Source organism: Cantharellus anzutake (genome assembly GCF_015039405.1).
Source record: "Cantharellus anzutake strain C23 chromosome Unknown EI90scaffold_2, whole genome shotgun sequence".
In the NCBI taxonomy this organism is placed as follows: domain Eukaryota; kingdom Fungi; phylum Basidiomycota; class Agaricomycetes; order Cantharellales; family Hydnaceae; genus Cantharellus; species Cantharellus anzutake.
In genome coordinates, this window is record NW_024066952.1 from 1769822 (window position 1) to 1791630 (window position 21809).

Here is a 21809-nt window from a genome sequence, read left to right on the forward strand (position 1 = left end):
TGGCACTCTGTTCTGCGCATGTGTCAGATGTCAAGGCGTGGCTTTCTGACATGCAGGCACGAATGTGCATCCCTAGCCAACAGGAAAAAAATAATTAAACATATACATACAATTAATTTTTGTGGGAACCCATTGTACAACTTGAAAACATGCATACTTGGGCATGTGCGGATGCCCATTTCCGCTTGACGTTCGCAGAAATAACGCACTGGGTAAGCCCCAATTTCGCTTAGCGAGCCCCAAATTGATTAGTGCTCAAAGGCCAGGGAAACGGATAAGACAATCGAGGGTCCAAGAAAGCCATCGACATCGGGCCCCTCCATATTTACCTTAGCTTATATTTCCCCAGCCAGCTTATCGTCCCTGAGCATGAACATATCGTGCTTCAAGTTCTCTCCTCATTCAGACGCATAGTTGCTGTAGTCAGAGTGCGTGGGGAACAAGTGGGGATGTGAATTTGCCAGCTGGGCCGCGTGGATAAGGGTCCTTGCGGGGAGCTGCTGAAACCCGAATGAAGGGCCCCATCGGCCCCCCATAATTGACACCCTTGCATGAACGCAGATTCGTGATTTGTCTGCTCTTTATAGCAGTGCCAGGGACTTCGGGTTGAAGCATTGGAATGGATTATGTACAGCGGTTTTCGAAAGAAAAAATGGCGGATTCGATGTCAACATAAGTGACCCAGTCAGACCAAAATCGGAAAATTTAACAATATTTTAGGCAGACGATTGACCTGCACCACTGACCCCGTAAATTCGAATCCGCCATTTTTTGTTTGGTGACAATCGAAATGGGTTGATAAAATAATGGAGCGGATTGAGGGAGCATTGGATCAAGGAAGCGTCGAGACGCGTTGAGCCTCGTAACAAAACGAAATTTTGGCATGATTTTGTACTGCCACGTGGTCCAGCAACCATTTGAACTTTTAACTGCCCATGAAAAAGCAACACCTTACGGTGCTCATAGATTTGGAACATAATGAAGATAAGATATTCGAGAAAAGTGCAGGAACAGCAACAGCATGAAATAATGGACCGAGACGAGTATCCAAGATCATTGAGGTCCCTCCGAGAGCTCTGACGCTTTGGTCGACATTGCGCCTAACCAGGTTTCAATGCGGGTAGTGTCAACGGGTGGGTGAGCGAGGCTAGGGTCAGTCTCAGTCGTTGTAGAGACGAAGGTATTGTCCGAATCAGAATCACTGCTGCGACCATACATGCCCTCCCCGTCCAGTTCTTCAGCTTCCTCCTGAGCATAGGCCTCCGCTTCTTCGATATCGAAGTGGGAGGTATCATCCAGCGCCTCTGTGCGTTCATCCTCTGGAAGATAAAGAAGGCGCCACTTCTGTTCCATTTCACAGACATCAAGGGGTGGCCATGACATTGAGGTATCAAAGATATCACACAGTCGGAATGCATGCTTTGATATGGCTTTCAGCGCAAGAAACAACCGGACACGTTCAAGATAAGGAGAGTTCGGGCCAGTCATCAGTTCTTCGGTTTGATCCTCTTCTGGCGGATACTCCCCAAAGCGGAAGGTGTCCACCTCTGAAGATGCAACGAGATACTTCCCCGAAGCTTCGTCCCAGAATGGAACGAATGCTAAAAGTCTAAGATGATGAGGCTGACAGATGAGGCTGAATACCATCAGAAACTCGGGCAATAAACGATCCTTTGATCCTTTCGACCAGAAGCCACTGCCATGAGATGTGATTCGTCGCCGGTAGAACGATGCCAACACCAAGCTCGCCAGACTACCGCGAACTACATGGAAGACGTTCTCAAGAGTTTCAGATGACACTGATTCGTCCCCGGGATCGAATGCGCCTGTAATTAAAGCAGGATTGGAAAAGGAAACAGGGAGATATTGGTCAAGCCGCTTTGATTCGGCCATCAGTGGCGTGATAAGGTGTCTGACAACGCAGAAACGAATGCGATCCGGTGACTGAGAAGGCTGGAATTCCGCCGGGAAACACAACCGAGGGTTCCTGTCCGAAAAACATTCAGCACGGAGCGTATCGAAAAGTATTCAGGAATGTGTGACCTCAATACCCAACTGCCCGGAGAGCCAGATAATGCATACATAAGCATGTCGCCAGTTGATGGGTCACCCCCATTGTGCATAAGCAATGAATGGAGCTGGCTCGATGCGTATCTCGTATCGCGATTCAAGTAACCAAACAGCTGGCGATCTCTCTCGTCCGCGGTCCAGTGAGGTTGGAGGAACACGCGAGCAGTAGATAGCAAAAAGTCGGGTCGCAAATCCGTAGGCGAGTCGTATCGCAAATCGACTTCTTCAGGTGTGAGCGACGACAGCATGTGCTGAATGGGCGCCAATGTGACGCCAATCATCAATTGGGATAAAAAAGGCTTGCCTTCCCTGAGGAGGGATATTATTGGCTGTTCAAGCTGAGCTTTAGAGAATTAAGATGGCTATTCTTAGAGAAACAAGGATAAATTAAGTCCCAGCACGTACTTACCATCCAGTTAGAGGGAAGTTCCAACTTCCCAGCGCTCCAGTGATTTCGAAGCTTTTTGAGATACCCTATAGCCCCGGAGAGGGAGTCGGCGCGAGGGCACGCGCCCTCCAGAGGATCAACGCCAATCAAGTCACTGGAAGGAATGAGTATGGGTTATGTTTGGAAGCGAGCAGGACCTGCGACTAACGAACTAAGTTGAAAATTGAACGATTCAGCAAAGAAACGAAGGGTTGGTTCATTTTCTATAATCGGATGATCGCCACACTGTGGAGATGAGTCCATGGTGGGTGGATGGCAGTTTTGCTTCGGAGCACGTTTCTGCCAATCGGCATATGCCGCGTCATCGTGAAGCAAAGGCATGGTCGAAGGGGACATTCGCAAAAGAGAGGTGTCGTGAAAGCATTGTGGATGTAACACCGGAGCCTACGTTAAAGTCAAGGAACATAGTGGTATGGGGGATCCACAACATCTGTGTGTGGAAAGCGGGACAGTCGACGTCGGTGCTCGGGGAAGTTGTTGCGAGGTGTTGGCGTTCGAGTCTCTGCCATCTTTGAAATCAATCTCATATGGGACATCGAACCCTGAGAGAGGGTTGGGTTAAGGTTGGTTCCGAGTCAAAGGGTAAAGTTCGCATAAATACGTCATTATTAGGAGAGGGTTCCGAAAGACCACAAATAAAATTCTTGAGGATGTAGATACTAGACACGGATACGACCCCGGGCTCGAGAACGCCAGTATGAGCTGCCACAATGCATGTAAGCCGCAGGGTTACTGGCGCTGTTGCGGTATTCCCAGGGTGGTTCAGTTGGCGCCACTTGTTGGTGAGGTGAATAGGAACTACCACAGACGAACCTCACGAGGTGTTGGGTTTGTAGGCTAATGAACGGTAGGATGATGAATCAGAGGAGATTGTTGGAAGCAAGTTTCACCTCGCATATGGAGTCTATTTGTATAAATCAGCAAACAGACTGTCCCGCCGCCAGCTCTACTTTTAACTTTAGTAGAGGCTGGAAGCCTGGAATCCTGCCTAGCCGACTGAGTTGGCTTGGCACATCAGCTGACACAATGACACTGCATACATAGTTTTGACACTTGTGGCAGTGATATCTAGGCATATGGTTCGACCCACAACTCAAGTTCACGGAACACATTAAGAGGACCACCTCGAAAGCAGCGTCTGCAGCCCAAGCCCTTCGTATGCTGGGCAACTCAGAGAGAGGCCTCCACCAGACCCATGCCCGGCGCCTCTACCTAGGAGCGGTATTGCCCATCGCTTTATATGGCTTACCGGTATACTGGCGCAAAAAATCTAAATTGATCATTAAACATCTCTCTACATTACAGAACAAATGCCTGCGCATGATTACAGGAGCATTTCGAACGACCAGCATACAGGCCATGGAGATCGAAGCATCGATCCCACCCATCGACATACTCCTCGAATACCGACTGAAGATGGAGGCAACACGCTTGTCCCGACTCCCGGACGACCACCCAGTCACCAACCGCCTCTACCCGTGGCAGAGGAGATTAACAACACCACACACTGTACCACCACTACCGGTATACGACCCCCACAGAAGATATCGCTCAGACCCAAGGGACACCTTCTCAACGTGCATCACCCGCATCGCGGACCATATGATTCACGGCACAGAGAGGATCCGCCCACACAGCGAAGCCCCATGGCACATTTCGGAATTCGACATCGAAGATCGTATCCAGATCTACCTACCAGAGAACACCGCTGGTGAATCCGCCAAGGAGTCGTGGACAGACGACCACCTGGAATTTACGACGGAAAACGAGGACGACCCAGACTTCCTCTTCGTGTACTCCGACGGATCCAAGTACACAGAAGAAGGACAAAACGCCACAGGATTCGGTGTAGTCGGTTATTCAGCAGGTGTAACGGTATTCGAGAGGAACGGTTCCATGGGTAGCTACGTAGAAGCCTTCGATACAGAAATGATGGGGCTGAGGGCAGCAGCGGAAGAAACACGTCGCTTCATCGAAAACAACCCGGACACCCACAAGCCATCGAACATAGTATTTTACTCAGATAACACGAGCGCGATCGGCCGCATCTTCCAAGGGAAGCCCGGTAAAGCCCAAGAACACGCCCAGACCTTTAGGAAGATAGTGTGCAGACTACTGGACGACAGAGCTGACCTCAAGGTCGCGATAAGTTGGTGCCCAGGCCACTGTGGCATCAAGGGAAACGAGCGGGCGGACGAACTGGCCAAAGAAGGAGCCCGCATTAACCCGGACAGACCCCGCTACCACTCATTATCCTATGTAGAAAGCTTGCATAAGCAGGATATGGAAGAAGAGTGGAAAGAACGTTGGACAAGCACACCCACCCCGATCCGATCAGGATTCCATACGGCAAACCAGATCTCCCCATCAACTAAACCCACCACCAGATTCAAATCGCTGGACCGGAAAACCTTCAGTAGGCTGGTCCAGTTCCGCACCGGCCACGCACACCTGGGCGAATACTATCACCGGTTCGGCATCCACACAGAGAGCAGAGAGTGTCCATGTGGAGCTGCCAACCAGACAAGAGAACATGTCCTTCAGGTATGCCCACAGTTTAAGAAATACAGACACATACTGGGCCGCGGTCGTCAGAGCAGATTTTCGATCCTGATGGGGAAGCCCAAAGGCATTCTTAGACTAGCGGCCTTTATTAAGAAGTCGCGGGTCATCGACAAAAAGAGCGGACAGAGAGCAATGCATAGCGGAGGAACAGGGGACAGGAGCACACAACCAGTAACCACCCGTAGGGAGAGAGGAGTGACATAGACGCCACCACACCCCCACGCATACCCAGACACAGCTTAATCCCAGACATCACAAACCGGAGGATCCCGTCATCCCGACCACACCAACCAGATAACCTACCTTGTATTGACGAGCCCCTCATGTACAGTCAGATGTAAATAACCGGGCTAGCCGCACTGCCACGTACAAACGCGGCCGCGGGGTAACAAAATAGAGTACAACAACAACACTTGTGGCAGTGTGGACGGAACCCGCCATTTACTCGAGACTTCAAACAGGAATGGAAAAATCCTCCCTACGTGTGGAATCAGCTACGATAAGTGCGGATACAGTGCAGCCTCAAATCGGGAAGGGCCTTGGGCTCAAGTCCATACTGCGGGAAAGGAATTTGGCTGATTGGCTGTATGTCCGGATCCACCCCAGTGCGAGGTGACAATTCTGACGCATCCACAGTGACCGCCCAGCTGTTGAATACGTCAAGTTTAACCGCCTCTTCTGGCATTCGTTCTCCGAGCCCTACATTCTGAGGGCTAGTATAGCATCCCGCATCCGCTCACCCGTGGCGTATGAAAGTCTGCCCCCGGAGCTTAACGTAGGCCCAGCTTGGAATTATCCAAATAGATGACTCAACTTTCTGCAGGCACTCAGACGGGGGTTCGAGCAGGAGGAACTCGTGGCCCTCCCGCGTGCCACCTCTTATAGAAGTCTCTTGAGTCTCAACTTAAGTGTTGCCTTTGCCACATCCTACCATAAAGTCGAAAAGTTCGAGACAATTTGCGGCGATGGCAGCGAAGGGCTAAACAACCCGGACGGCCCTGGATGGCCTCCTCTCAATGCAAGCATTCTAGGGACCACGTGGACTTTCGACTCGGACAACCATGTATTGATAAACCACATATTTCGTGGCTGGCATCGGCCTAAAGAGTTCACGAACCCTGGGTGCGCCGGGAATATCGTCCTAGTCCGGAGACTCCCACCCTGAATATGTTCTCACAGTGGAACTTTTGCAACTCTTGGATTCAGTCCTGTCGGCTCTGTCTCGCACTTTAGCTCTTTATCATGTATCGGTGGTACTCAGATCCCTGTGGGCGTCGCAGTTGACATTGCATCACGCGGCCCTGTAAATCGCCAACAGAAGCCGTATCGACAAGAAGATATCATCGCTCGAACGGCATTAGTAGCGGCAAACCTACCAGCGTTGACCCTGATGGCATTGGCAAGTTGTCGCATTGATGCTGATGGAAATTTTGTGCATCAACCGCTTCCGGAAGCCTTTGTCTTTGGCGTAGCTATCTTGACCGAAGAAGTAATGGTCGAACTGTTTACTCCGTATTTCGACGAGGGGTCAAAGATCTGGAAGATATACTGTTCTTCCTTCAGTTCAATTGCCTTTGGTGACCTTACGTTGGCTCGCATGCGACCGCATTTCCTTTTTGTAGAATTCCTCAACTTGATATCTGGGATCCATATCCATCACCAAAATGTAGCGCGCACGCTCACCGAGCATAAGTGGGAGGACCATGTTTTGGCGGTGTTATCCAAGCCTGAGCCATCTTCCGTCAACTAGCACTAGTTTTCCACATGATGCGATGTATCAAAAACGATGACTTAACAACTGATCGTCACATGCCGGACTCTTGTTGTATTGCGCCTGTGTGCCTCCACTTCTCTATTGTTGTGCAGATGGCGAACCATAGTGTGTCTGCTCCTTTGATGGGATACCTGGGCACTCGGCGATGGGCTGGCGGACGGCTCTACCTTCATCCCCCCAGCAGCCTATCCCCTCTCAGCTACCACAGACCGTATCTTCGCATCTTCGCACCTTGCATCGGTCATTATGTCAAAAGTCATGCCGGACCTCATTCAAAACCTCCACAGAATTATCATTATCCTACCGCCCGAGATCAAAACCGGACGCCTCCCCAGGGTCCTAAACCAACAAGCTGTTATGAAACGAACTTGAATTTATCGATCGGTCGATACCTTTATCGAAAAGCCGACATTCGCTGGTTTCAAGACAGCCAGGCATGTACCTGCCACTATGTTATGTGTCGACCCATGATCGGGCAGTAATGCGAGCATCGGGGACGTCACGAAGTCCACAAGTCTTCCCAAACTGGACAGCATGAGGGGTATTCCGTGGATGAGGACGAGTGCGCACAGCGAAAGCAGATGCGATTCTTCGCAAGGCTTTTCGCGTAACCCGATAAAGCGATGGTCGAGGAGTTACCTGCTCCCCTGAATGTGAGCATCTATCTGTCATATCTGCCATATTGTTGGCTATTCGCGGCCGCGTCTCATGCTGCGAAATGTCGATCACTAGGTACTCCCCCGCAATTGGTGACAAATTACATTTGGGGGAAATAGTAGGCCTCAAAGACGGGCTTGAAATGCTGCAGCTATCTACGTCCTTTCGACAACCCTAACGTGCGCGAAATAGCGCTATCAGTATATACACAATCGCCGATGAAAGACAACGCCCAGGAGGACGTGGTGGCGTACGTGGCCGGGTCCTTGATGAGGGTCAGGAAGCAATTGATGGTCCACATATGGTGATTGATGCAACGACGATGGAGAACGTCGGTATCCGTGCTGATGACCTCGAGCCTTCGAGTGCACGCCTGGCTACGGCTCATTTTGTTGGTCGAGTGACGACGATCACTGATGGGAATCTGCGAATTTGGTCTCAATGTGGGGACGTACAGCGCTAAGGTGACTGGCTTCCACTGTATCTCCAACTTATCGTTAATCTTGACAACCCTTCCAGGATAAAGTGCTGCTTCGATTCGAAGTGCGTCTTCACTTTGACGATTCTAACCGCCGTTTCGACAAATTTCGCCTACCGCGCCCGGGTTCTAACGCGGAGGTCCAAGCAAAGTGGATGACGGACTCCGGCAAACGCACGCACTGGATGATTGAAAACATTTCGTACTTAGATGCTCTACCTGCCACGATGGGTGATGCAGATGGCTCTACTCCTTCCACATCTGCTTCGAAACGAAAACGATTGTTTGGTAGCACTGCGACGCCCGGCACTGAAACTGACAATAAGAAAAAATCGGTTGGCGCGTCCTCGCGCAAGAGTGTCGGTGAAAGGAAGGCGTCTATGCAGGGTATAAGGAACGATAGTGCAGTGGAACTTGGGAATCTGGATGAGGTGCCTACGCCGGATGCGTCATGCGCGGGTCCATCGTGTGCTGGACCAAGTGACCGCGTGGTGAATGATGTCGATGAGACTGCTGAATAATGTACATAATTGTCGATGAGATTGCTAATTGATGTACATGATTGGATATCGAGCCGAAGGCTGTCCACTTGTTCAATAAAAATCCACATAGTGAACCCATCAAGTTAGTCCCAGACTATTGCCGACCCTCATTGTTCACCGTCACCGTTGCACAAGGTACGCAAATCCATGACCAAACTACAAACCAGTGAAACTACAGTAAGCAAATCAAAGAAGGTAGAATGGCCCTCTCGCCCCCGCCTATGCCAGACACCAGCGACGACGTCACACTCAACGATGCTGCACAGAATGAGGCCTCCAATTTACCCCACCCCCCGACGGAAATCATCACGATCCCAGGCCCCATCAGCAGGCCGAACGATATGCAAATGAATTACAATGCATTCCGTCTCCCTCCAAACTTCCACTACAGAGTACAGGGGATGTTCAGTGTACACCTTCGTCTCAACGTATCGAAGATAGCCCAGCAAGCATGGGACAATGCGAACGATCATGCCGTAATCATAGTCCCCTTGTATATGACCTTCTCCCTATCCAGAATGCAAAAAGCCAAAGTAGATACGTTAATCTTCCTCAAGAGAGCATTCCCAGAATCGGCAGCAACCTTAAACGTCGTCCTGCCAGCCAAGGCAGCAAACCAAAACCCAAAGCTTGACGAACCATTGCCATGGGGAATAATGGTAGCCGGCTTACAATACCAAGATGCGGCAACCCTTTTGCACCACCACTTCTGGCTCTCCTACAAGTTCAGCTTCGTAGCATACCCAGCAACCCCTTTCACCTCGGACTGGATTGGGAATTGGGCCTTTGCAGCTGACGAAAGCGATGAGGCTATTGTCTTGGAATGCCTGCGCCAAAACTTGGCCACCCCCCAAACCACGATAGGAAAATACCTAATGAAGGCCATCCCCGACGAACAAGCCCGGCAAGATATCATAAACTCGGCACGAGTTCGCCCAATCAGGCCAATACCAAATGATAATGATACCATCCACTGGGCCTTCCTCGTGGACAGTCCCCACCCTGAAGACGTCGACGAACACCGACTTTGGGTAAATGCCGCTTATGCAACGGAATGGTTTCACCCCGCCATCTCAGCGGGTGAACTACGCATCCCCCGCACCGCTTGCAGATGCTGCAAAGGGCGCGACCACTTCACTGTGCAATGCCCCTTAACCAAAATCCCCTACTGGCGCTCTCCATTTCCCTCGAAAGTTCTAGATGAGACAGACTTCAGCCTAACCAACGCAAACTCTATCGCTGAATATGAACGCAGAGCAATGTCGGCCATCATGGCCCCCACTCCCGCATGCAAAACACGCCGGAGAGAAACCAACTCCGCAAACTGCGGCGGGGCATCAGCACCAGCACCAGAAGGCGAAACACCAGAGCCACCCAACGAGGCAGAGGTAACCGAAGAGCAGTCAAGTCCAGAGGCCATCGTAACATGTAAAATGCTTAGAATCGATGCTCAATGACTGAATAGTGCACCCATGCACAAACCGGCTATTCACAATTAACCAAGAAACCAAAGAGGGAAATCGCACCCACGAGGTAGCTGCCTCCCACTTGCGGAGGATAGTCTTCAAAGTTGAAGTCACTGAGACTTACCACAATGCAAGCCACGCATAGTGAGACCGATCCAGCAGGTTTTATCGTCGCCTATTCATCGAATCGGACAACGTGGTCTAGATCATGAGCTCCTGGGAAGGCCATATTAGTACTAAGTGGCCAACCAACCTGGAACTCATGGGGCTCCCTAGTGGAAGAGGCCCAATTAGGCCCTATCGGTGAAGATGCGAAGACAGGCGGCAAATGTAGCAAGATTTGACATGTTAGTACGTGTGGACTACGGCCGGGGGGAGGGTGAAGATACTAGTTAGGCAGATTCTAATCGCCCGCCCAGCGTCCGTCCCTCTCACAAGCCTGCATCCATACGAGCACCTCGCGAACTGGGACATCAGTGCGAGAATGTACATCACATTATTTACGACTCTTTCAACCCTCAGACATGAAGAAGTTCTAGACGAGGGGGACAAACCCCACCTTTAAGACCAACATGTTCGGAAGCATGTTGGATGTGCATAACTATACTAACCACCACTGGCCTTTCAGGATACCCCTCACAGGGCTCCACCCAACCAACGTCTCCTCCATGTTCCATAATCCAGCATGTACCCACGCATCACACCACCATCTTGATGAGTAAAGTAACCACACCCAGACCCACACTCGGGTAATAAGACCTTTGAATCTGGGTGCGAGGTTCGCCGCAATGGGAACGATGACGGCGCGTTCGAGGAAAAGGCCGAATGGTTGAGAAAGAAAGAATTTAAGGGTAGAAGGGTCAAGGAAGATGTGCTTTGTTTCCGAAAGGATTAAATGTGGATCAGCAGTTGACGTCGCTGCACTTCCATTCAGACGAATGTTTGAAGAATGAACAGTGTGCTGGATTAAACCGAGATGAAAAGCCCCCGAAAGTGCAAAGATGACTGTCGCTCGGAGAACCCGACGAACATCTTTGGACAGAGCAGACGAAGGAATGTATAAGATTCCTGTCGACAAACGGTCGAAAACGCGTCGGAAGATCTCGTGCCACCTGTTTGACCAGAAATCTTGGAGGGAACTGGCAGAAAGCGGACGATCGAACATGGATGGCCACGCATCGAGGGGACACCCAACCAAGGTGAAGACGCTGGAATAGATGAGGCAAGGGGCAGTGATGGAAAAAACCGTACAGAGGCAGAGAGAAAAGGCACAAAGAAGCTGTTCAGGGAAGGGAAGTGAAGTAATAGGTGTAGGGTTTGAAGGTGACCAGGTGTATCGATGGTTGAGAGTGTCCAGGATGTCGATAATGAGGTATTGGGCAGCAAGCCATTTAAGATTAGACAAAAGAAAGGATAATCTGGAGGAATATGAGGGTGGAGGAACCCGTTTCATCCAGGGGGATGCCCAGTTCCAGACGGTACCCTGAAACCAACTCCTGCCTCTTATGGATGACACGAGGTCGAAAGCGTACACCGCTCTTCCAAGTACCGTCTCTGGAAGGGGGAGAAGTTTACCATGCTTGATCCATCGAGGAGGTTCGGTATCTAGTAAAGATACGAAACAAATGTCTATCGTTCGCATTATGCCAAACGCCCCCATCAGGTTTAATCCCATGTCCACCTAGTGAGGAATTAATATGTTGAAATTACCTGCAGCCTAAACCCCCTAACACCTAGCAGCCTCACCTTGCGATTAGGGGAGCCCAACCAACAAAATCCCAGGATCCAATTGCAATAAAACGCGGGAATAGAAAGTAAAACACGAAGTATGACAGCAAGCCGACTTTGGTATGTCAAGGTGAAGGCAGCCAGGAGAAGCGCTAAAGTAGTCATATTTGTCCACAGAAAAGACTCTGAGGGCATCACCAGCGTCGGAACGAACGCAGTGACCGAGCGCTGCCATTTTTCGCCCATCTTGGAAAAGATTCAAGTTCGGGTTGTTGCCCAACAGAGAAAGCTTCAAATCGCGGCGCTTCCTTTGGGAGTGTGTATGTATAAGCTTTGAAATTGGGGACCTGATAGAAGACAACGTCTTCAGATTTTATAGGCAGTGCACGAGGCGGGACCAACTGCCCGGACTTTGATCCGCTCCAGGGAACAGCCTCAGCTGTATCTATGAGCGTCTAAAATGCAAACACGCGTTTCCAAACATCAATTTCATTGACAATAGCGTGTGGTCACATTGCCTCGGCACCGACGTGGTATTGATGTTTGTTTACTCGTGCCAAAATTCAACGGAAGAAGCGACTGGCGAGACTTGCAGTGAATGACCTCCGAGGGGAAGGGGATCAGAAGGTCGCTATCTGATAACAGCAGTACCCTTGTGCAACGCGGAATAATACTGCAACTCAGGGAGACGTCCTTCGCCACTGCGCACAAGTTATGAACTATCAGCACGCGCAAACGCCAGTCCCAACATCTGTTCCGTTCCCTTTCTCTTCAAACACGTTCAGCGCTGATGTATCCATTGAGACTGCTCTAAAGATTGCCGGGCTTCAGGCGAAGCTTGACAAGAGGCTCGGTCCAGAATACATCAGTCAACGGCCTGGCCCAGGAGGAGGCCCGAAGCTCACTTACGTGGAGGGGTGGAAAGTTATTAATCTCGCTAATGAAGTCTTTGGATTCAATGGATGGGCCTCGAATATTGTGAACATCACGGTCGATTATGTGAGTTTTCATATCTTTCACAGCAGTCTCGGTTGTTGAGATACTTGCATTTCAGCTGGACACAAACGAAGAAACTCAGCGCGTGAATGTTGGGGTATCCGCCATTGTAAGAGTGACGCTCAGAGATGGAGTATTTCGTGAGGATGTCGGTTACGGTGCTGTTGAGAACGTCAAGGGGAAGGGTATGGCGTTGGACAAGGTACTTTTTTCCCTGTAGCTACGGACGCTATGAACTCCTTGGCCTTGACGCACTCGTTCTCAGTGCAAGAAAGAAGCGGTGACTGATGCCATTAAGCGCACATTTCGAACGTTCGGCAACGTGCTAGGTAATTGCTTGTACGACAAAACATACTGCAAAGAAGTGTTGAAAATGCCGATCCCAGTGGTGCGTTGGTTCAGGTTGTTTAAACTACATTTTATCGACACTTCCATAGCCCAAATTCGACAGAAATCAGCTCCATAGACACGCGGATTTCATTGACAAGACTAAAGTATCATCCCCAAATTCTAATGCTACGGCTCAGGCCACCACAACTTCTAAATCGACCTCAGAGACCTTGACAATGGCTACCTCCATCGCTGCTGCCCATAAAGTCCTCGACGCCCTTCCTCAAAATCCACTCCCCAACGATCAGTCTAACAAACCCCACCCCATCTCAGCCATTCCGGAGCGCCTTAAACCCCAGTCACCCCTAGAATCACCACCAACAAAAGCTGTGCCCTATGGACTGCAGACTCCAGTTCAAACACCTCAACACCCACAGCGCAGACTTCCAATTGCTCGAGCGTCCATGCCTTCGCCCCTTTCCCGCGTTCCGCTAAGCAGCAAGACAGGAGGTGTAGCTGACTCCGCTGGCCCCGAAGACTTTTCGATCACAGTCGGAGAGAGGACTACGGTCAATGACTCGGTCAGCACGAGTTTCCACGGCAGTCAAAGTTTTAGCTCAGAGGACGACGCACTTTACGCAGAGATCAACTTAGAGTGTTACGAAGAAGGAAGCGGATCGTGAGTTGTTTAGATCCTTTGGATGTGCATCAGAACCAACCATCATTACAAAGGACGCCGTCCGACGATCACGCTAGCCCTTCACCTGGAGCCAAAGTGTCCAACGCTGATTCGTCTTCGAAGGCATTACCGAGCAACTTAAAGCCCCTTCCCCGAACTACCAACCAACCAACGGAATCCCCCCGTCAAGCAAGCGTAGGAGGATTCCATCCAACGTCACGAACTTCCTCAGAAAGCGCGGCCAGTCGGGCTGTAAGTTTTTCAAAAATTTCATTGAGATGTGATGTTTGAAGGCTTTTATTTCAGGCGAGGCGTATTAGTATGCTGAATGAAGCCGAGAAGTTGTCTGAGAACAAAGCAAATCAAGGAAAGAAGAGGTCAGCAGAGGAAATGCATCAGGGATCACGGTGAGTAAGGGCGAAAAAATGACGAAACAGCGGGAATTGATCGGTTTGGTTCGCCTTATTCTTATTGATAAGACCTGAGTTAGTGCAGAATGCTCCGCACCGACCAACTGTAGGCGGATCCGCACGTCCCACTAGTACGACTGGTGGAAGACCTTCAGGTGGAATGGGTGACGAAGTTGTTTCTAAACGTCTCAAGTCGTAGGACATCTCTGCTCTGCAGTCTGACCCCTCACCGGCACGGTTTTCTTCCGTTTCTCCCGCATCGAGAATTCGATTTGGCACCACATGTACTTATTAAACTGACATTGAAAATTCACCGACCTCACAGTCTGGCAGGCATGTCGGCAGGTGCAAAGTTCATCATAGTCCCACGATGTGTGTTCGGTAAGACATTTACGCCAGTAGGAACGTGGATGGATTGCAAGTGAAGGGAGTAGAGGAATTGTGAAGCTATCTGGGATGGCCAACAATTCCAATTTTAAAATCTATAACAATGCCACTGCCAAGGGAAGTTTCTATTCTTCCAGCGAGGAAGTGTCCTTAATTTCCAAGGGAGCTAGCCTCAGATCACGATGCTGGTGACTGTTGCGCGCAGCAGGAAGCGGAGGTCCGCTTCTTTCGTAGGCGAACAGATGCGCTTATGGGGAGTGTCAAAGGGAAGGTGCTTGGCGCCGTGTTCACCTGAGATGACATGGAAGGGAGGTCAGAGTCAGTGTTGGAACGGTATGATGCCGAATGAGAGTAGGCCCGAGAATCAATCGGCTTAAGGCGAGCGGTGGAGCTTGTCGTTGTCGAGCCCCCATCTGATCTCTGAACAGGCGCCGGCAGTCCCTGCGGAAGGGTAGGAAGTGCAATTGGGGCGTTGGGAGTGATGTCTGGTCCTGAGAACCTCTGTTCTGGGAGGGATGCTTGCGAACGGCGCATATCGGGTGTCGTCCACAATATGTCTATCAAGTCGTCGAGAAAAAACCTCAATGAGATAGATACCTTGTTGAAAAAACATACTCGAGGAACACGCACCGCTTGGCAAAAGAGCAGGTCCGGCTGGTTCGAGAGGATTTTCAGCTGGCTGCTATTTATACCCAGGGTTTCTATGAAAAAGGTATCAATCCCACGCACGGCTGCAACGGTTGGTGCAACCGGATGCAGCAAGACAGGGCTAAGTTTCCGTTATGTGAGTATCGCCACAGCACGCCCCGGTTTGAAGCGATCCTTGCGGGCCCCTGGAAGAGGAGGGGAATGACGAGGGCAGCAAATCCTTGGTACCGAGTGGCGTGCACAAAAAAGCAGAGCAAGATAAGATCGTCGAAAGGACAATATTCCGCCACTCAAAGTGGCGAAATCCCTTAGGCCATCTCCGACATTGTCGACACAATACCCGATCATTCTGGAGTGAAGGCCCCCCCAGTGGGTTTCGCTTGGACGAGACCTATGAGCATGCGAGCACATTCAAATCGAACTACTTTATTCCCCTGTCTATTCCCTGCCCTGATCAGGTTAAGAACAAAAGGGGAAAGCAATCGCTTCTACTTTTAGAACGACAACGAGCTTTTATTTTCCCAAGCATAGTACGTAAACTCTTTTGTGCCGATGCGCGGGGACATCTAGGGCTTCGGTGCGATGATCCCCACGGTGATGAAGATGCTACTGTTGCTTCGCTTCCGAACGTCAACTGGCAGCTAACGCTTTGGGGAACCAAAAATGTCGCAGGTTCACTTTTATGCAACTTCCAATGCAATAAACAGGCGAACCCCAAGGCAGCGAATAGCCTCTATTGGAGTGCGCTTGTCACAAACTCTTCGGTTCCACTTGAAGGATAAAGTATTGATCTCAAAGAACGAGATATGGCATTTCCGAAAGACCTCACTCATCCCACGGCAGGACGAACGCGATGAGCGATGCTGAGCGTCACCGGAAAATTGGGTATGCGACGACAACATGCGCCTTGTGACACCAGAAGCGTTGTCTATTGCCCTTCGACGCAAATCTCATATCCAGCAGTAGTGCTCTTCCGGAGAACAATTCTCCGTACGGAAGATGGAGGGATCAGGAAATATTGCCCTGGTAATAAGTGCCTAATATTCACGCTCAGTTATGGGGAGGCCCAGCTGGGAATTGTCCTTTACGCAAGTGTAAGGAATAAGTTGCGCGGACAGCTGTAACGACTGTACCGACATCGATTACATAAGCAACACATACTATCGCGGCAGATGCATAGTGTTTTATTGCATGGACTCATAGCAAAATGTGGGCGCACAAAGCAACATGCACCATACATCCAAAGGAAGAAAAGCAGCGGTCTGCTTCCATTCTTTTCGACCACCACGTATTTGTGAACTGCCATCGCATTGTAACCAATGAGTAGGTGAAGTGTCGGATGTGAATGCTTATGAAGGAGATTAAATGGTCGAGCAATTATGGGGCTCAGTGGGTTTGGGTTGGAAAGGCAACAATCGATGATGGTGTAGGATCAAATTAGCGTGGACGAAGTTGAAACGGAAGAAAACCGCAGACAGATGATGTCCATTCCTTTTACTTCTTCTTTACTGGTTCTCCTGCTTTGAGCTTCTTCACTCCTCGGAACTGCGATGGGAAAGGGGCTCGGCAATGCCATTCAATGACCATAGGAAGATATGATGAACTTTACCTTCTTCATACGATTCTTGCGCTCGCGACGCAACTTTCGTGAAGGCTTCTCCAGCTTCTCCACCAAACCAGACTATACACCGAGAAAGAACGTATGAGAATTGGAACCTTACAGTGGGATAAGCAGCGAGAGGGGTTAACGTACCCTTACAAGCCGAAATCTGGGTTCAAACTTCCGCTGAGACTCTTCATCGTCGTAGATAAGGCCGAATCCAGTGGTTAGGCCACCACCAAATTTCGTGCGGAATCCGAAGGTCACTACACGCTCCTTGGCGGTCTTATAGATAGTCGCAAGTTTTTCGTTCACCTCGGATCTTGCGATACATGCTCGAGAGGGATGTAGGATGTCTACCACGAATTGACGGCGTTGAAGGAGTCGATTCGTCTGAAACTTGCGGGTACGGACGGTCACGGCCCCTTCGGACTTCATATGAGGAGTAGCAAAACGAATCCAATGCAAAGATAATGTTAGTATGACTTGATTACATCCAAACTCTGAATCGCGCATCCAGCCCAAATTTGACGATCCCAACGCCTAACTTGTACAGAATCACGCAGACGGACTCTCACCATGCTTGGGAAAGAAGATCAGTGACGTAAAACGGCTTAAAGGCGTCGAGATTGGACGAAACGGTGCCCAAGGATACGGATGCAAAATTATGGTCACGGGGTCTACGACAAATCTTTGATGTTGAGTCGCAAATACATTTTATTCAAATCTGAATTAATTTGGAAGTTGGGGGGCGGCGCAACAGGTCTATTCTAATAGAGGCTGGTGACCTGCCTACGCAACAAGGAGACCTCACTGCGCTAGTTCTCCTGCAACCTACGCAATATACGACTCGTGCTTCCTGCGATTCTTCGTAGTTTCCTTCTATTCCGCCTTTTGCCGAATGTGAGGATCGTGGGAGTGGCGCAGCCTTCGTCGCTTTCACGAGCAGCCTGAAGTCTGTAGGCAGATATCTGCCCTAGCTGGTCCCACCCATTCTGATTACTTTTCGACCCCCTCTGGGCCAATTCTCGTTGTCTTATTGGTGCGTTTCCGAGCCGAATTTCGCCGTTCTCAGTCACAGGGCCACTGTGAAACGTAGACATTCTAAGAAGCTTCAGCCCTCCGGCAAGACTGACTTGTCACAGGGACCAATGGCGCCCATTGCTGGAGCGGGGCTGGAAAAGGGCACAGGAAGGCGTTGGCCCAGCCGCTTCCCCTTGGTCGTTAGCGTTGGCGTAATGAGTTCTGTTGGACTGCTGACATGGTTTTGCCAACAACGTATGGCGCCTCACAATGGCCACCTGAGAAGGATCAGATGAGAAGTACGGACAAGAAATATGATCTCCGGGGTAGAACTGTAGGGAAAGTTTAGGATGGAGAGCTCATAATGTTTTGGGCGCTCTTGAATGTTGCTCACTCTTTGTACCGATACTAGCTACGAAAAATATAGTTTGTCCATGCCATTCGGGCGGGACGTCCAAAGTCAACCACAGTGGGAAGTAACCCCGGCAGATGGTGTAGGGTTGCCCCGGTACCAGCCCTGCTAGGTAGCCCCATTACCATTTGACGGGGCCAACCATCAGATTTCGAGTGCCGGGACCTCCTATCAGATATGCGCAGTCTGACGGGGCCATCCTGACGGGGTACCCCGGAAATACTGACAGGGTTCCCTGGAAGTTATTGATAGGTAACCCCGCCTGTTTTAATAGTAAATCATAATATATTCATTTGGTATATAGTAATACACGCATACACTGGCGCTTGTCATTGTGAGTGTCGGAGAAAATAATACCCCAAGGCTATACTGAGGGTGCAGAGAAAACCTCGCGCTAAACCTCGCGCTTGAACACACCTTTGCAGGGACAACCCCTTGGGGTCTGTGGGGCCGGCGTAGGTCCCAAGATTTCGAAGATAGGATGACAATAATCAGTGGGGTAAATATGGCAGGTAGATCGCAAAGCAAATGATGAGGTGAATGGTGGGGTGAACGGTGGGGTGAACGGTGGGGAACACATAGTTTGCTCATCCGTGAAACCCGACCCGCGGGGTTCCAGCACTCTTTGTACCTCACCAATGGGAGTTCGCCTTTTAGCCGCGGAGGAAGCTATTGTCTTCCAATTCCGGTCACTTTTGGGAAGTTTGATTGTTTCCTGGAGTAGAAAGTTAAGAGCGTAGTAGTAGGCACACTTTGTGGTTAGGCACCAGTGCAGGCTCTGCAACAGCGCATTGGGCAATGCCATGATAACACATCTGGTCTGCGTCCTTCCATGTCGGTTGGCCCAAAATCTTGGCATCAATGAGTGAAGAACACGTCAAAACGCGTGGGAACGCGTCCAATTGTACAAGCCTGAATATTGGAATGGAAGCACTGGCATGCATGCACGGTGCAACAGAGCATGGGCCCACAGTGTCGGACTCAAGAATTGAAGGGACGAAATAGCAGACACAGATTTAGCTCCCACCAAAGGGTGCAATGCAGGCTTGATCGCCAAGATCGGATGAGCTGATTGCGCAAGATCGCTCAACCTGGATTGGCAATAGTAAGCATTGAAGCACGTATTAGGATGCAGAAAACAGAGGGCCAGCCAAGAAAAACATGGCTGCGCATATTACGGATATCCAGCGTCGATTGGATGAGTGTGGGGGGAACACAGAGATAAGAGAGATGACAGGTGAGACGAAGTTCCAAAGTAAATGGCAACTCCCGAACCGACGAAAGGAACCCAAAACCAACATTAGCACCCCGCGCTTCCACTCTTCCCAATGGTCTCCTCGCTCCCAACAATCACATGCCTACGGTAGCCCTGGTACTCCACTCGACTGAGCAGCTGCCGCATTTCGAAGAAAATGATAAGTATTTTAATGTGATGGTAAAACCCAGTACAATCTGATGGGGAACTTCCCACACCTGGACGGACTTGAAAAGGGAGGACGTGGAACTCAGCGATGATGAGAATGAGGGATTGGAATCCTCTAAGTTAATGTGCGAAATTGTCTTTTGGTATCAATATGTACGTCAGAATCCAGATGCTAGGTAGCCCCGGTACTACACACGACTGAGCATTTCCAAAAAGCTGATAGGGACTCCCGGCATTTTCGATTAGGTGATGGTACAACCCAGTACAATCTGATGGGGGGACTTCCCACAGTGCAACAGAATACATCAGGGGGAGATAGGTCGTTTGGATTATTAAGGCCTCTACCGCCATCAGTGCAAATCATCTGGAGTTTCTCGTCTCCATGGCTGGACAATCAAAAGCAGTTATTTAAGTTTTTCGGGGAGGCTATCATCCCAACTCCTGAGCAGAAAGCCGCATGCCATAGGGACCGAGTCCGGCCAAAGAGTAGATACGGGATACTTCATTTATAAGTATGTTAGCTTGGACAGTAGTATGAGACTGAAGCATGACGTATTAAAATCATCGGTTGCATAAATATATATATCACCAACCCACACTACAATGTGGCAAGCGTAAAAATGGAGTGTGTGTGGCAAATACTCAAATTGCCTTCTCTGGACCAGCATCTGAGGTTTCCAAAGCCTGGCTTCAATATCCCTCCTCAGAAATAAATGTTACAATGATTGGCATCAGATCAACGACACACGCCTATCGAGCACATGTTCTAATCATCCATCGCTGCTGATCACCGGCACGACTTGCATGAGGATTTCGCAACTCGATCTGTCGATATCCATCACCCGCGTGCTTCTCAAACTTCACTGGGTGATCAACGAGGTTCGGCTACTTAGAGCGCGAGGCACTTTCGAGCTTGTTTCATCCACTGCTACTAGCTAGTGCACAACGGGAGGCTGAGGTTCGACGAAAGACATATCCATGTACGCATTGGCCAATTCGGCGAGCCAAACAGTGACGCTAGGTACAGTATATGAACACATTGATTACTCGTATACATATGCACGAGACTCATGGCGTTCATGTCTAATTCCTTTTTACAACGCCTCCTTAAGTCGCTTCTCAGCTTCCTGGAAATTGATGACATGCCAGATAGCATTCAGATACTGTCGGAGGGAAGTTTGAGGCTAAACTGTGTCACCAAAAATGCGGATGCTTACATCGACTTTGACGTTTTGGTACTGTAGGAGAGGCACAACGCGTCACTCAGTACGTGCGATAACGTTTCTGGATCCTTCAGACTCACCTGAAGATAGAACGCATGTTCCCATATGTCGACACCGATAATCGGTATGTGGCCTGTCAATGTTGGTTTACATGTGGGCAAACCCGCGAGATATGAAGCGAGACATACTGAGCAAAGGGTCCTGATTAGGTGTAGTGACGATCTCCAGCTTTTTAAGACTCTTGTTCAACCCCTGGAGCCAGAGTTGAATTCTACTTCTGCACGTCAATAGTGGCGCGAAGCGAAATACCCACAAGCCATCCCCATCCACTTCCTTGAATAGCGGCGGTCTCGGTATTGAACCTCCTCTTTAACTCCTCTAGGGAGCCGAAGTCGCGCTCAATAGCCGTCTTGAGTCCTCCAGCCCCGAGTTCACCCCCACCAGTAGATACCGGCGCCAGATTGGTCCAGAACAAGGAATGATTTATATGGCCTTGAATGATAGCAGCATGCATCGAAGGCGTAATTAAGCGGGGCCGTATCCGAGAGTTTCTCAATTTGGCTCACCACCACCGTTGAACCGGAGGGAAGGCTGAAGAGCGATTCTCTCTTTAGCACTCTGTGACTTCGCGTACGATTCTTCAGCAGCATTTAGACCGTTCACATAAGCCTGATGATGCTTCTTATGATGAAGGTTCATAATCTCCTTAGAGATGAAGGGCTCAAGAGCCTATCCAGATAAACGGTTCAGTTCTTTCCTCCCAGCTTGACTGCAACCGAGCTGAGGGACCATACATCATAGAAATAGGGCAGGTCCGGCAATGTGTGGAGGCCACCGACGGCCGTCAGGGGTCTGAAAGATCGTGCCAGAGTCGGTCGGAAAATGTTCTGGGCGGCTCTGAGCAGCATGTCGTTTTGAAGGTTGGGGTTACAGTAAGTTGCGTCAGTTCT

The 21809-nt window shown here is 50.0% G+C and overlaps 9 protein-coding genes across 9 annotated transcripts; 4 read left to right on the plus strand and 5 right to left on the minus strand.

Moving 5' to 3' along the window:
* Positions 1 to 969: 969 nt before the first annotated feature.
* Positions 970 to 3227, minus strand: EI90DRAFT_833088 (uncharacterized protein). Its single transcript, XM_039068126.1, has 4 exons — positions 2667 to 3227; positions 2480 to 2612; positions 2044 to 2408; positions 970 to 1987 (listed from the first exon to the last, which is right to left on the minus strand). Exons 1-4 carry the CDS (start codon positions 2852 to 2854, stop codon positions 1054 to 1056), a joined length of 1620 nt encoding a protein of 539 aa, XP_038923584.1. The 5' UTR covers positions 2855 to 3227; the 3' UTR covers positions 970 to 1053.
* Positions 3228 to 5506: 2279 nt separating this feature from the next.
* On the plus strand, positions 5507 to 6918 carry EI90DRAFT_833276 (uncharacterized protein). Its single transcript, XM_039068127.1, has 4 exons — positions 5507 to 5668; positions 5720 to 5858; positions 5907 to 6205; positions 6263 to 6918. Exons 1-4 carry the CDS (start codon positions 5547 to 5549, stop codon positions 6831 to 6833), a joined length of 1131 nt encoding a protein of 376 aa, XP_038923585.1. The 5' UTR covers positions 5507 to 5546; the 3' UTR covers positions 6834 to 6918.
* Positions 6919 to 7434: 516 nt separating this feature from the next.
* Positions 7435 to 8530, plus strand: EI90DRAFT_3031475 (uncharacterized protein). Its single transcript, XM_039058323.1, has 3 exons — positions 7435 to 7510; positions 7590 to 7978; positions 8034 to 8530. Exons 2-3 carry the CDS (start codon positions 7931 to 7933, stop codon positions 8511 to 8513), a joined length of 528 nt encoding a protein of 175 aa, XP_038923586.1. The 5' UTR covers positions 7435 to 7510; positions 7590 to 7930; the 3' UTR covers positions 8514 to 8530.
* Positions 8531 to 8584: 54 nt separating this feature from the next.
* EI90DRAFT_833280 (uncharacterized protein) lies at positions 8585 to 10296 on the plus strand. The gene is made up of 2 exons (XM_039068128.1): positions 8585 to 8669; positions 8727 to 10296. Exon 2 carries the CDS (start codon positions 8735 to 8737, stop codon positions 9989 to 9991), a length of 1257 nt encoding a protein of 418 aa, XP_038923587.1. The 5' UTR covers positions 8585 to 8669; positions 8727 to 8734; the 3' UTR covers positions 9992 to 10296.
* Positions 10297 to 10601: 305 nt separating this feature from the next.
* On the minus strand, positions 10602 to 11675 carry EI90DRAFT_2903312 (membrane bound O-acyl transferase family-domain-containing protein; the record flags this gene model as incomplete). Its single annotated transcript, XM_039054136.1, has 1 exon — positions 10602 to 11675. One exon carries the CDS (start codon positions 11673 to 11675, stop codon positions 10602 to 10604), a length of 1074 nt encoding a protein of 357 aa, XP_038923588.1.
* Positions 11676 to 12442: 767 nt separating this feature from the next.
* Positions 12443 to 13190, plus strand: EI90DRAFT_2902851 (Rad52/22 family double-strand break repair protein-domain-containing protein; the record flags this gene model as incomplete). The annotated part of the gene is made up of 3 exons (XM_039054112.1): positions 12443 to 12727; positions 12783 to 12926; positions 12990 to 13190. 3 exons carry the CDS (start codon positions 12443 to 12445, stop codon positions 13188 to 13190), a joined length of 630 nt encoding a protein of 209 aa, XP_038923589.1.
* A 3482-nt stretch (positions 13191 to 16672) lies between these two features.
* On the minus strand, positions 16673 to 17216 carry EI90DRAFT_3115631 (putative structural constituent of ribosome; the record flags this gene model as incomplete). The annotated part of the gene is made up of 3 exons (XM_039062810.1): positions 16673 to 16723; positions 16788 to 16859; positions 16932 to 17216. 3 exons carry the CDS (start codon positions 17214 to 17216, stop codon positions 16673 to 16675), a joined length of 408 nt encoding a protein of 135 aa, XP_038923590.1.
* Positions 17217 to 18251: 1035 nt separating this feature from the next.
* Positions 18252 to 19223, minus strand: EI90DRAFT_833566 (uncharacterized protein). The gene is made up of 2 exons (XM_039068129.1): positions 18532 to 19223; positions 18252 to 18475 (listed from the first exon to the last, which is right to left on the minus strand). The coding sequence occupies exon 1, from the start codon at positions 19070 to 19072 to the stop codon at positions 18608 to 18610; it is 465 nt and encodes a 154-aa protein (XP_038923591.1). The 5' UTR covers positions 19073 to 19223; the 3' UTR covers positions 18252 to 18475; positions 18532 to 18607.
* Positions 19224 to 20730: 1507 nt separating this feature from the next.
* Positions 20731 to 21767, minus strand: EI90DRAFT_2902616 (manganese superoxide dismutase; the record flags this gene model as incomplete). The annotated part of the gene is made up of 7 exons (XM_039054102.1): positions 20731 to 20799; positions 20854 to 20874; positions 20940 to 20992; positions 21048 to 21111; positions 21173 to 21351; positions 21426 to 21588; positions 21654 to 21767. The coding sequence occupies 7 exons, from the start codon at positions 21765 to 21767 to the stop codon at positions 20731 to 20733; spliced, it is 663 nt and encodes a 220-aa protein (XP_038923592.1).
* Between the last annotated feature and the right edge of the window lie 42 nt (positions 21768 to 21809).

What these genes read in the sequence shown, in the direction of transcription:
- EI90DRAFT_833088 (XM_039068126.1), bottom strand. Translation starts at nt 2,854, where the DNA reads ATGTCCCCTTCGACCATGCCTTTGCTTCACGATGACGCGGCATATGCC. An exon ending in AACTTCCCTCTAACTGGATG is followed by an intron (nt 2,409 to 2,479) that starts GTAAGTACGTGC and finishes TCTAAAGCTCAG; the next exon opens with CTTGAACAGCCAATAATATC. An exon ending in CCGGGCAGTTGGGTATTGAG is followed by an intron (nt 1,988 to 2,043) that starts GTCACACATTCC and finishes TTTTTCGGACAG; the next exon opens with GAACCCTCGGTTGTGTTTCC.
- EI90DRAFT_833276 (XM_039068127.1), top strand. Translation starts at nt 5,547, where the DNA reads ATGGAAAAATCCTCCCTACGTGTGGAATCAGCTACGATAAGTGCGGAT. An exon ending in AGGAATTTGGCTGATTGGCT is followed by an intron (nt 5,669 to 5,719) that starts GTATGTCCGGAT and finishes ACGCATCCACAG; the next exon opens with TGACCGCCCAGCTGTTGAAT. An exon ending in GTCTGCCCCCGGAGCTTAAC is followed by an intron (nt 5,859 to 5,906) that starts GTAGGCCCAGCT and finishes AACTTTCTGCAG; the next exon opens with GCACTCAGACGGGGGTTCGA.
- EI90DRAFT_3031475 (XM_039058323.1), top strand. Translation starts at nt 7,931, where the DNA reads ATGGGAATCTGCGAATTTGGTCTCAATGTGGGGACGTACAGCGCTAAG. An exon ending in TGGGGACGTACAGCGCTAAG is followed by an intron (nt 7,979 to 8,033) that starts GTGACTGGCTTC and finishes CAACCCTTCCAG; the next exon opens with GATAAAGTGCTGCTTCGATT.
- EI90DRAFT_833280 (XM_039068128.1), top strand. Translation starts at nt 8,735, where the DNA reads ATGGCCCTCTCGCCCCCGCCTATGCCAGACACCAGCGACGACGTCACA.
- EI90DRAFT_833566 (XM_039068129.1), bottom strand. Translation starts at nt 19,072, where the DNA reads ATGCCAAGATTTTGGGCCAACCGACATGGAAGGACGCAGACCAGATGT.